This window comes from Triplophysa dalaica, chromosome 24 (genome assembly GCF_015846415.1).
Source record: "Triplophysa dalaica isolate WHDGS20190420 chromosome 24, ASM1584641v1, whole genome shotgun sequence".
Lineage (NCBI taxonomy): Eukaryota > Metazoa > Chordata > Actinopteri > Cypriniformes > Nemacheilidae > Triplophysa > Triplophysa dalaica.
Genome location: NC_079565.1, coordinates 4,439,586 through 4,451,506, shown reverse-complemented (window position 1 = coordinate 4,451,506; position 11,921 = coordinate 4,439,586). Strand labels below are relative to the sequence as shown.

The window sequence follows — 11,921 nt, the reverse complement described above, 5'->3', positions numbered from 1 at the left end:
CATGTACACACACAGAAGGAAAACTCAGCATTTTAAAACAATTTTGTTTATTTATTTTGGACAGAACACCAAAAAAATGACAAATAACATAAAGTTATTTCATTTAACAATAACGGTTTTATTTTCATTATAAACAGGATTTTTATAAAAAATTAATAGAAACTTCTTCATAGGAAGAAATTACATCTGGAAAAACAGTGCAGTCTAAATCATTATGAATAATAAATAACCATTTCTTCCCTTCTCTATCCATCTAGACCAGAGTTTACGGAGCACACCAGAGTTCACCTCCTCCTCAGATCAAACTACAATCTGTGCATCACAGTGTTTAAGCCGCATCTATGAACCATTTCAACACCACTTCCTTGTTCTGCTTGACCCATTCGATGTTGGCTGTAGTCCTCTCGATGGATTGATCAATGGCGAGGGTTCCCGATCCGAAACCGATGTCAGAGTTATCATCCCTGAACTGCTTCAGCTGCGTTGACGAAACATGGAAGAAAATAGAAATTATATTTTTAAAGTCAATACGTTATTACTTCGACAAAGCAGGGAAAACGTGACGACATCACATCTTAGTCCTGTGTCAGCCAACGTAGTGCTTCTAAAGGGAGGGGTGGAGTGAGCCATTGGTTGGAATTCACAACCTCACCACTAGATGTTGCTAAATTTCATTTACAGGACCTTTAAAACCTATTCTAGACTAAAAAAACATGTACATCGAACCCAATCCTGGTCACCCACCTGTTGAAGTTCATATTCTGTCGAGAACCTCTTTGTGACACCGTTGATCAGATTGGAGAAAGAGAAAGATCCGCCTCCATATCTACAGTTTCAGGAAGAAGAGAGCATTTAAAAAAAAACATGTCTATGAAAATAATTCAAGCAAATAATGACATAATGCTCTACTCACTGATTGAAAATGTACGCCCAGTTGGCCCTGACAAAGTCCCATGCCAATGACTGTCCGACCACATTACTCGCGATGTTGATAATGGTAGCGGTGGCATCCTGCTTACGAATTTTATCGGGTTCCAAAGTGTATTCCAGATACCTACAACGTTCAATTTCAAATTATAAAAAGAAGCACTTGAGAAAAACTTGATTTTGCTGACTTGCAGTGAGCGTACCGGTTCAGTAACCAAGGCTGGGTGGCACACGCCAGTGCAGCGCGTAGTTTGTCGGCCTCTGAAGCAAGCGAAGCGTTTTTAAACATGTCCCAGGCAAAGTCCCACTCCTTAGCACCGCCTGCAGCGATGGCACTGCAGTAGACTGTCGATCTCAGGTTGGGCTTAATACTGATGTAGAAAAAAATGACAAAACAAAATTAAAAATGTCTGAGGATCTAAAGATTTCATGTTCCAAAACAATGACAATGATTAGTGCGATCTCTTTTTGATTTGATTAAATTTTATTGAGCAAGTAACATTTCTATTTTACACACTTAGCACATTTTTAAGGTGTCATTTGTATGTTTTAGAGCGATCTTTTTTTTCAGCACTGACGGTAAAGTTTAGGGGCGAGACTTCATTATTGCTTTTTCTAATCATCGTCATTTTTTGCACGATTTCCATTCCATAACATTTATACAAATTATACCTAACAATATTGTTTTGATTTCCTTCGAGATCAACAAAGAATATTCAATTTAGGTTTTTTTTATTTGACATGTATCTGTGATTAACAAACATTTCAAATTAATTTACATGCTTTTACCATATTCAAAATATTAGACGCATTTTGTGCTCACTGTATGTTTTTTACTAAATGCATATGGTCAAATATTTATGACTAATAGCTAAAATAATAAAGAATTATTAAATAAAGAATAATTAAGATATTAATTTCATTTCATTTCATAATTATTTTATTTATATAATTGTCATCTGTAATAAGTATTATCATACTAAAGTACTCACGGATTGACATTCGGATTGTCCATCCACTGTTGGAACCATGTTTTGACTAAAGTTGTACAACTTTCCAACCCGGTGCTGCAGGCGACTCTGAGTGCATTGACCTGATTATATCTGCAGAGACAAAAACATGTTTCCTATTCGGACACACAAAAAAAAGGCCAAACCAAATCTGAACATTGAGGACTTCTTATCCGTCTTATCTGTGCTTGACTTACTGGTCTGTATGTCCTTTTGCCACATCCGTCCAGTTTGTAAGAGTCGTGAAATATTCAAACAAGGGTTTAACCAGTTTTCCAACGTACGCCTGCAAGTATGACATATACAGTGTTAGAATCTATTTCAGTCAAATTTTCTTGATGTTTTGAAATACCCATTGACAAAGTTTACCTGCATGGGGCCATAAACCTCAGTGCGATCAAACATTAGATAAAAGTAGTCCATGTTATCCAGAGCTGCTTCCCATGGCATGTACTCGGTTTCAGATAAAAGATACTCCGTAGTTTGTAGTGCCAGTGTGATGCTAATCATTCTTGCTCTGTTAAAGACAAACGCATTTGAGCATTTAAACGAATCATGGAAATGTATAATCGTAACACTGTAGAATAGGTTTTCAATCGTACTTGGCCAGGTTGAAAGCGTCATCGATGATCTGTGCCCGATTAATGATAGGAATGGTCTAAATGAAAACAAATGCAAAGTTGCTGTGATTAATTTAACACAATAATTGAATTCAGACATGTTGTGATGTAAACCAGGTGACCGAACTTTGACATAATAACTAACAATAATATAGACACCTTTCTCTGTAATAAAGTATTCTTCTTACGTCTTTGGATGTCTGGAGAGCATTAAGTAGACGTTTCCAGTTGTCTATGTCATAGTTGACCCTGTAGTATCCCACCACATCGATGTTGGCCAGAATCCACTCATTTGATTTGATTTCCTCTTTTATAACTGATAAAAATGTATGAAAACTCAACAGATTAGTTCAAAATGATTTTTTGTTTGTTGATGTGATAGAATAAATGTAATTTTAGTGCATGCAGATGAAACTACATTATAGATCGTACTATTTTTTTCCAGAAGCCAAATCGGGTCATTTGTCATGCCATTCTTCATCCATTTAATTGGCACAATCCACTCATAACTGAAAAAGGAAACAAATTTTGGAATCAATAACACTTATGTACATATGGATTCTTAAGTTAACGTCTGATACTAAATGTATCTGATAAGAAGCGAAATAAGTATCTACTCATGATTGTAAATCATGTTTTTTCATGGTGTAATGGGTACTATGATAAAAAAAAATATCTTTTTTTTGCATACTTAAACTCTGACGGTCTTGTCACGACAGAGTCCGGGTCCAGAAGAAAGTGTTTCTGTGAAATGTCGCCAGTTGTAGTGTTGATAGTGACCACTGGGAAACCCATCTGAAGAACCCAACGGTCCATAATCTCTCGCACTGTTTTTGGGAGCTGAGTGCCATTATTGTCAACAGCCTGTAAAGTTTTTAGCGTTAGTGCTTTAAACTCAACATGTTTAAGTGACATCAAGTAGCGTGCAAATATGGTGTATAACATTATGTAACACACCATTTGAAGATTGTCCCAGAGGTCAGTATACACCGTGTTGTTGAATTCAAAACGCTTCAAGTAGGTCTAAACACAACGGACACAAAAAATTCATCAACCCACAATGACTCAATTTTCAATTTTGACCTTACTTTCTGTAGCGTCCAATGAAAACTTACTTGGAGTCCTTTAGTAAACACTGGCTCAGTGAGGAAATCAGACAGCATTCTGAGAACCGACGCCCCCTAGAGGAGAAAACCATAATTCCGAATGTCTAATCTGTTTTTATAACCACAGACCTAATAACATAGACAAATAAAGGCAATACTTTCTTCATGAGCAAACAGTGCTAACCCCCTACCTTACTGTAGGAGATGGCATCAAAGAGTTCACTGATCTGCTCGGGTCTCTGGACCTCCTCTTCTTTGGAGGACAAGGGGTGAGATGAGGCCAGGGCGTCTATGGCAAAGACTCGATGCACGTCATTGAGAACGATCAGGTCTTTCTGTAGGATAAACAAGACCTCAGGTACTATCCTACTTTGTGCTACTTTCATCCTCTGCTATGTAACATTCTCTGCTAATATAATCAAGTTATGTTTGGTTAAATTATTGGTCACTTTGCATGTAATGTTTCTAAAACTCACAATTTTCCAGCCTGGTTCAGCTTCATCGGCCCCAAGATATTCAACGTAGGATGCAAAACCTTCATTGAGCCAAAGGTCATTCCACCACCTCAGAGTCACGAGATTTCCAAACCACTAATAAAACAGACAAACACAGAGAGAAAGATTGAGAGAGATAGGGGGGAGAGTGTTAGATTTATCAAGAACTGTGCTTTAATAGTGATAAACTAGAAATTTACATACCTGGTGGGCAAGTTCATGGGCAATAATAGTGGCGATCCTCTCTTTGTTTCCATTTGAAGATGATTCTTCATCATACAGTAGTGCGGTTTCTCTGTATGTGATTAAGCCCCAGTTTTCCATGGCTCCGGCGCTGAAGTCAGGCAGAGCGATCTGATCTGTTCAACGGTTGAAAGAAGGAGATAAATGTACATTGTTGAAAATGGTAAAAACACGCTATCTGAAGTCTGTTTCAATATTTGATTTTATACTACTGCAGTTTTTGAAAGGTAATCTTCAGCTCTGAATAAAGTCAAGAGATCAACCTCACCTGATTTGGGCAAAGGATAGGGTGAATTATAATACGTTTCAAAGAATCTGAGAATCGGTCCAGTCACATTCAGCGCATAATTCCCTTGGTTTGAATTAATGGCGTCTTTACGAGCGAAAATTCGAATCTATGGACAAAAAACATGCAGTTTTTTAAGCTTTAAATAAACACAGACCTTAAAACAGCAATTGCTTTTAATGCCTTTCAAACTTCTCAAAGATACATACCTGAGGAACTTCATCTTGCTTGATGAAACCAAAATCGCTGACAATAAATGCCAACAAATAAGTTGACATTTTTTCAGTGGACTCAAACACTGTTTTGGTTACCAGGACGCCATCCATTTCAGTGTCAACGATCTCTAAAATGATAGTAAAAATAATAATAACATGATTCCTATGAAGGGATTTAAAGTTCCAATATGGATTTTCTGTTCATGAGTTGTGAATAAAACAAAAATCTATAGTGTGTTTTACATACCTATTTCCTTGCCATTGGAGAGGGCTGTGGTTCCACGTTCGTGTAGAAGCGTGATGTTGAAAACTGCTTTCATTGCTGGTTCGTCGAAACAGGGGAACGCTTTCCTGGCATCCGTCGGCTGCATCTGTGTCGTAGCCACCACTCTGAACATCAACATGGAATAAAAAATGTGAATCTAAAATTGCATTAAACATTTGAGCACAAAGTAAACATCAAAATCATACTTCTTCAGTCCATTCTCAAAATATTCACTTCGGTAGAAGCCACCCAAGTCATCTGCAAGCTCTCCCACAAACTCTGTATGGAGCTCATATTTTTCCCCGACAGTTAATTTGCCTTCCAGGTGAATCACCAAATACTGTGTTTTCGTCTCCATCCTATACGACTTAAAAGGAGGAGCAGGTGTGCTGCCGTGCGCCGTCAACGTGGGATCTTTGGTCATGTTTAACTTATTGGAATGAATGAGGATGAGGTCTGTCTCCTGCACACATGTGAAGACCACGCTGGAGTTTCCACTAAAGGTATAGAGACTGGTTGTAGGGTCCGGCTTCAGCCGCGGCCACAGAAGGACATTGTACCACTCGGGTATCAACGTCTGAGGAAGTCGAAACTGGTCCCAGGGTTCGTTGGACGGCACCGTCGTTGGGACCGTTGGGGCTTTTGTGGTGGTCACTTCAGAGGTGGGTTTCAACTCATTGTTCTGGGACTTCTCTTGGGAGTAGACCACCGAGAGGGCGATGATAGTGGCAACCGCTCCGGCACCTATCACTATTCCCACTATCCCCAATGTTTTGCTGATGAAGAATCCCTTCGCCATGATCGAAAGTCACCGCGTGAGAGGATGAGAGGGGAGAAGTGACATCTGCTGAACTTTTTATGTGAGGGATGGAGGACTCCCCTCCCACATGATTTAATAAATCATCTATTAACACAGCTTTGCTTCCGTGTTCAAGAGGACAAATAGAAACTTGTTTTAGATAAATGTTGTAACCTGTAACTTCATCGAAAGCATATTATGTCTCATAATATAAATGTGAATGTATTCTACCACGGTTCTACATTTCTAGTAATCTGACTGCGTCCAAAGATTTAAGTGGTCAATGCAGGACACTTCTGGGAAAAATTCCTCAAAAAGATTCCCTAAACAGCTTACTGTGCTTCTAAGTCCACTTTTATAAATCGATTCAGGAGCAATTTAATAAAAATCTGCATTTTACAAAAGGATGAAAGGACAATGTTCATAGAAGCAGACACTTAACTGCTGACACAACTGTTAAAGGATAACTAAATGTCACACCATGTCATACAACCATAATTTTTAATACGTGCAAAATAATTCACAGTTTAACCTTGGTTTAACTAAATGACCGTGTTTTTTTCCTGGGAGCAAAGAACAGGATTTGTGTCAAGTGTACTTGTAAAAAGATTTCTCTGTGGTTGTCTATTCAGATTGTGTGTAACCAAACTGTAAACAAAATTTGAATGCAATGAACAGATCTGACCTTTGGACCTTTTATGATGGAAACTTGTATTCTAATCTAATGTTTTATTGTGCATTAGATTAGTATAGAAAATAAGTTTAAAAAAGTTTTTTGTGTTGTCGTACTGTGTTGTTATTGGTCTCCAACAAAGTCATCGGGGTCCATAAAACCTCAACTTATCCGCTTCATTTTGACATTATCATGTTTTATTTGTGAAAATGACCTTTCTATGTCTCTAAATGTATTTTGTTTATTGCAAGTTCACCTATTTATGGTGTTAGATTATGAAATACTTACCTCAGTAACAACAAATGAAAAAAGCAATAAATCAGGCGTGACTTTCATGTCTGTAATACAAAATCCAACACACAATCTCACACAAATGAATCTTTGGAACTGTTGATTGTTCTAATTGTTAAGCAGGGGATTTGCATCAGACAAAAAACTACAAGTCACTAGACAGCATGACAGAGTGATTTGAACACAGAAAGGTCTCGTCTGATGGCTTTTGACCTTTGATAGGCCTGTATCTTTATATGACATCAGAGATCTAAGACGTGATATCACTCATTTTTGTCGAGTGTAATTTCAAAGATCTCAAATTTTATAATGCTGCAAACTCATGGTGATGCAACTTATGTTCAGAAATAATGCTGATGCACGGTTGCAATTAAACAGACCTTGGCCAGGGGTTACAGGCCCGTTCATGGACCCACAGGCTTCACCTTTTAGCCCACTAGTTACACCCGCATGTGTTCTTCTAAGAATTGCCCATCACAAATGCACATTATGATATATATTGTTTTATGAGTCTGTACAGATGAAAGGCCCAATTACATTAAAGAACATTTTGCCTGCCATACACAAAGCACTGTAGATGTTCTTCCAAAACCCTTTATGTCTAAATTCACTGTGTTATGAAATGGAATAAAAAAACTGTGTCGTCAAAGTTGACAAGCACTTCGAACACTTTTTACTGGTTCAATTTTAGTCACCACCATAAAGAGTGACTAAAAATTATTTCATTAATTTTCATAAATTAAATTCATAAAATGCTGGAACAATTCTGTTTTCTGTTCATTTTAGCCTGATATAATATGGAACTAAAATTTTGGTGGCCATTTATTGTTTCCAACCTTATAAATACATCTCAAACTGGAAATGAAGAGAGAAAGTACTTTCATTTCTGTTGAAACCAATAAACCCATCAAATCATGAAACCATTCATAGTACGAAAGTCCACACAAGAACTGACTAAACAAAACTGAATGGTTTGCCACTAGATAAATTAATTACGGCACCTCTTATTTTGAGGAGGAGTAAATGTTTACTTAACATTTTAACCATTTCAGAGAGGAATATTGTACAAGAGTGCATTACAGAGTGGATAAAAAATGATTGATTGAAACCATTTTACCATTAGAAAATCAAGAATATATCTTTTCACCACCACCCGATCATTCACACCCATGTGAATTTGACAGCTTGAACCATTTATTTGATATGATTTGTCAAATGAGACATGAAATGTCCACAAAGCGTCTACCAAGAAAGTTAAAGATGAACTTATTTAAAAGTTTAAAAACACAAATTAGCGAGTCAGAGATATTCTCTCTGAAACTGTAACATTGACTTCATTTTAAATTATAACAAGACCTCAAACTTGACAAAAACACAGTTTTAATGACTTAACATGCATTATAAATAATGCAAAACATTTACAGTTATTGGCTTAAACTTCAGCACACAAATCAGTATTACGGAATGTTGCTACATCAAAGACACAATACACAACAATCCTCAATGCATAAAACAGTTGTTCAGCTACAAATCAAAGATTTAAATAAATGTACATGAAAGGACCCTGTAGTGTGCTTAGATGAGATGAAATGTAACAGTCCTAGGGGTAAAGATCCTAGAAACTACAGTCAGTCGTGAGTCTATAATGGCATTAGGGAGACAGTATCTATGGCAATGAATGTTAGGGTTTAATAACAACACAGACCTCATTGAACAGTAACATAAATCTTTAGAATGGGGATAAACTGGGCACTTTTATATTGATGTCCCCGATATTGATGTTTCGAGGCATTTCAGGAAGGTTCATATTTTTCACCGCCGAAACCGCTCGAGCTGGTGCAGCAGACAATCCACCCTTAAAATCATCAACAATATGCAATAATATTAATAATGTTCAGTACCAAGTAGCAAACAAAAACAACCTCGCTACAATAAATCTAACTTTTTCCTATTTTATCTAAATAACATGATATTGAATTTTGACCCCATGAATCTTACCAAACACTGTCTACTGCACTGTATTAGGTATCGTTTCTTCAAACATCATAAAAATGTTTTTATCAGCACAATGTGTCCAATGTTGTAAAACATTATTGATTGTCTAGCTTCGTTATAGATTATCTGGAACACACTGACCATAAACCACTGATACAAACCCAGACATCTTTAAACATTGTCTGAATTAATACATCTCCAACTGAACTATTGATGATAAAACTTTACAATGCAGACAACATATTTGCAGGCAAACTGAAAATGAGCCTAAAGGATTGCGCCTCAATTTGTTTTAACAAAAAACATTGTCTCTGTGGAAGTTTGTTGCTATGTGTTCGCAGTAGTTTAACCTGATTTGTTCAATGTTGTTAACCATTAGCATGTAAGCGTCACAGTAAACTATTAACAAAACTTTTATTTAGTGCATGTGAAAGGTATTGTTCTTTCAGAACTTGTGTCAGCCAAACTGGAGTGACTCCTACCTGTATGTCCACTTTGCAAATGTGAACTCACCTCTGATTTCTCCATTCTGTTTTGCAGCTCCACTTGTGCGACGATTTCGTTCATGTTCGTTTCCAGCACCATCCCTCCCATGACAACTTCCTGGAGAATGTTATGCACCTGAAAAAAACAACAAAGACTACTAATCTTCAATCCTTTTGATTTATATCAGCATGCATTAACGGTATAGCTCAGCAGAAATAAAAAATATTAGATCGTTTGCATACTCTCCTGTTATTCCAAACCTATATGACTTTCTTTCACAGAACAGAATTATTTTGTTGGAGAACATTGGTAACCAAACAGCAGTGGCCTCCATTGACTTACGGACACAAAACCACTGAGACATTTCTCAAAATATCTTCTTTGTGTTCCAAAGAAGAAAAAAAGACTTGTATACAGGTTTTAAATGACAATGACATTTTTATATTTGGCTGAACTATCCATTTAATATTATTTTCCGAGAATGTGTAAATGGTTTGTCAAACAATTTAGCTGTTGGAACCAAAGCGTGAAATATACCTTTAAATTTACACACATTTTGTTTTATTAAACCTGTTACATAAATCTAAAAGAGACTGTAATATTCAACATCAAATGTGTCTGTATGTCCAATATATCCACTCATAATATATGACTACTGATTAGATAAACACACTTCAATCAATATAACATTTTATAACAGTGCCATAACTTAACAAAAGTATTTTATCAGAGCGGATATTCTGACTCACATATGACCCTTCACTTACCTGCTGGAGCAAAAACCTGTGACATCTCACACCTTTCCTAAGACCATCCCCTCCACCCCCAACACTATTCACTCCTAGATAGACTTAATAGTACAAAAGTCCAACAGCTTTTATGTAATGTGATAATGTGCTATTAAGACATTAATGAGATGAAAGATCGAACAATGGTTTAAAAGTACATTCGGAGAAATCTGACCTTATCCATGTGAAAGATCAGGTCCAACTCACACACATTTTCAAAGCATTTATCCAGCGTTTCCACAAAGACCTGCGGGGAAAATACAACAATAAAAAACAGGATGGGGAGATTTCTAAAGACTGAACAGAGCGGGGCACAAAATAAACACGTGAATTACAAAACAAAATTACCCCCATGTGGGGGGAACCCAGTTCTATACAATAAATACAACTGTATGCGTACCTGTATGAGATCTAGTATCCCCAGCTCACTCTCTGAGGAATCCACACAAAACACAAAGTACAGCGTGGCATAGTGTCTGTAGATCAGCTTGTAGTCTGAGCCTCCGATCAAACTAAAATAGAGAAGAAACCCATATTAAACGACTACACCACATTAGATCAAGCTCATATATGTCGTCATGCATTTACATATGGCTTTACCTTCCACCTTCCAAAAAATTGCAGACATTATCATCTCTTTTGGACACAAGGTGAAAAGTCTCCCGAATGATCTGCTGCTGCATGTCCTCCGCCTGATAAAGAGCATGAATTGATTAAAATGAACTTTATTCCACAGATAAGCATTATGTGATCATTTAATAAAAATATTATATAATATATATATATATATATATATATATATATATATATATACACATAAAAGTATATGTAAAACTAAATATGTTATCTGGTAACATTGCTTCTTGCTTACAATGAACAAAAAACGAGATCATGTTGTGCTCTTAATAATAATACAGAAATATAGACGAAAACATCCCATCAGCTGATGGCAAAGAACGATAGGTTGGAGTTTCGGTGTCTTTTCACGAGAAGACTTACAAAATATTGGTAGAACCTGATGAGCCTGGGTTTCCCATGGTTGTTAAAAATAAGAATGGCCTTTATCATCCTTCTTTTTCTTTATTTAATATGTTGTCAACTGAATGTAAGTGGTTGATTTTTCTAGCGAGGCTTTACGTTAATAAAAGACATCCAGGACTTCCGTGTCACGTGACTCCAATTTTTTTCATGATTAAAGTACTAAAACAGTAAAATAATAAAAAAAAGAATGAACGAATGAATGAAAAGTAAAATATTTTGTGGAACTGCGTCAGTTTTTAGATTATTGTGTTTATTTTTGGAAATAATTATATATAATTATTATTATTATAAGAAAATAATTCAGGCGCGTAAGCACTGTATTGTCACATCACCGTAGGGAGATACGTTGCTAAGAAATAAAAATAATTTTAAATAATACATTTATAGAATTGATAAAATACCAGGGGAAAGCTTTAGGAAATGAATAGAATAGACTTCTGCACTTTATGCTGAACATTTAACAACGTTTGGTTATTTAACCCTTATTATAAGATTGTTCATAAGTTGTATTGTTATGTATTAATTAATTTATTTATGTATTTTTGCTTGTTTTTTATGTTATTAACGGTCTTCCACACCCAAAGTAAAGTGATAGAAGAATAGTCTAATAATCAGTTAACGTTACAAATAAATTGCGTTCTACTAAAATTAGGCTTTTAAACTCCCCCTACAAATTCCGTGT

General features: G+C 36.2%; 2 protein-coding genes across 2 annotated transcripts; both read right to left on the bottom strand.

Annotated features, from left to right (window-relative positions):
* Positions 1 to 30: 30 nt before the first annotated feature.
* On the bottom strand, positions 31 to 5,980 carry anpepb.1 (alanyl (membrane) aminopeptidase b, tandem duplicate 1). The gene is made up of 20 exons (XM_056739862.1): positions 5,373 to 5,980; positions 5,149 to 5,291; positions 4,896 to 5,029; positions 4,669 to 4,795; positions 4,362 to 4,516; positions 4,140 to 4,253; positions 3,855 to 3,998; positions 3,673 to 3,738; positions 3,515 to 3,580; positions 3,249 to 3,421; positions 2,990 to 3,066; positions 2,746 to 2,873; positions 2,540 to 2,595; positions 2,307 to 2,454; positions 2,135 to 2,223; positions 1,920 to 2,030; positions 1,131 to 1,298; positions 914 to 1,054; positions 745 to 826; positions 31 to 478 (listed from the first exon to the last, which is right to left on the bottom strand). Exons 1-20 carry the CDS (start codon positions 5,963 to 5,965, stop codon positions 329 to 331), a joined length of 2,865 nt encoding a protein of 954 aa, XP_056595840.1. The 5' UTR covers positions 5,966 to 5,980; the 3' UTR covers positions 31 to 328.
* A 2,312-nt stretch (positions 5,981 to 8,292) lies between these two features.
* Positions 8,293 to 11,360, bottom strand: ap3s2 (adaptor related protein complex 3 subunit sigma 2). The gene is made up of 6 exons (XM_056739997.1): positions 11,198 to 11,360; positions 10,799 to 10,890; positions 10,599 to 10,710; positions 10,374 to 10,445; positions 9,438 to 9,545; positions 8,293 to 8,784 (listed from the first exon to the last, which is right to left on the bottom strand). Exons 1-6 carry the CDS (start codon positions 11,264 to 11,266, stop codon positions 8,659 to 8,661), a joined length of 579 nt encoding a protein of 192 aa, XP_056595975.1. The 5' UTR covers positions 11,267 to 11,360; the 3' UTR covers positions 8,293 to 8,658.
* Positions 11,361 to 11,921: the final 561 nt, after the last annotated feature.

What these genes read in the sequence shown, in the direction of transcription:
- anpepb.1 (XM_056739862.1), bottom strand. Translation starts at nt 5,965, where the DNA reads ATGGCGAAGGGATTCTTCATCAGCAAAACATTGGGGATAGTGGGAATA. An exon ending in CCCATGAACTTGCCCACCAG is followed by an intron (nt 4,254 to 4,361) that starts GTATGTAAATTT and finishes CTGTTTTATTAG; the next exon opens with TGGTTTGGAAATCTCGTGAC. An exon ending in CAGCCTTGGTTACTGAACCG is followed by an intron (nt 1,055 to 1,130) that starts GTACGCTCACTG and finishes TGAACGTTGTAG; the next exon opens with GTATCTGGAATACACTTTGG.
- ap3s2 (XM_056739997.1), bottom strand. Translation starts at nt 11,266, where the DNA reads ATGATAAAGGCCATTCTTATTTTTAACAACCATGGGAAACCCAGGCTC. An exon ending in TCAGGTTCTACCAATATTTT is followed by an intron (nt 10,891 to 11,197) that starts GTAAGTCTTCTC and finishes GCTCTTTATCAG; the next exon opens with GCGGAGGACATGCAGCAGCA. An exon ending in ACAGAATGGAGAAATCAGAG is followed by an intron (nt 8,785 to 9,437) that starts GTGAGTTCACAT and finishes GATGATTTTAAG; the next exon opens with GGTGGATTGTCTGCTGCACC.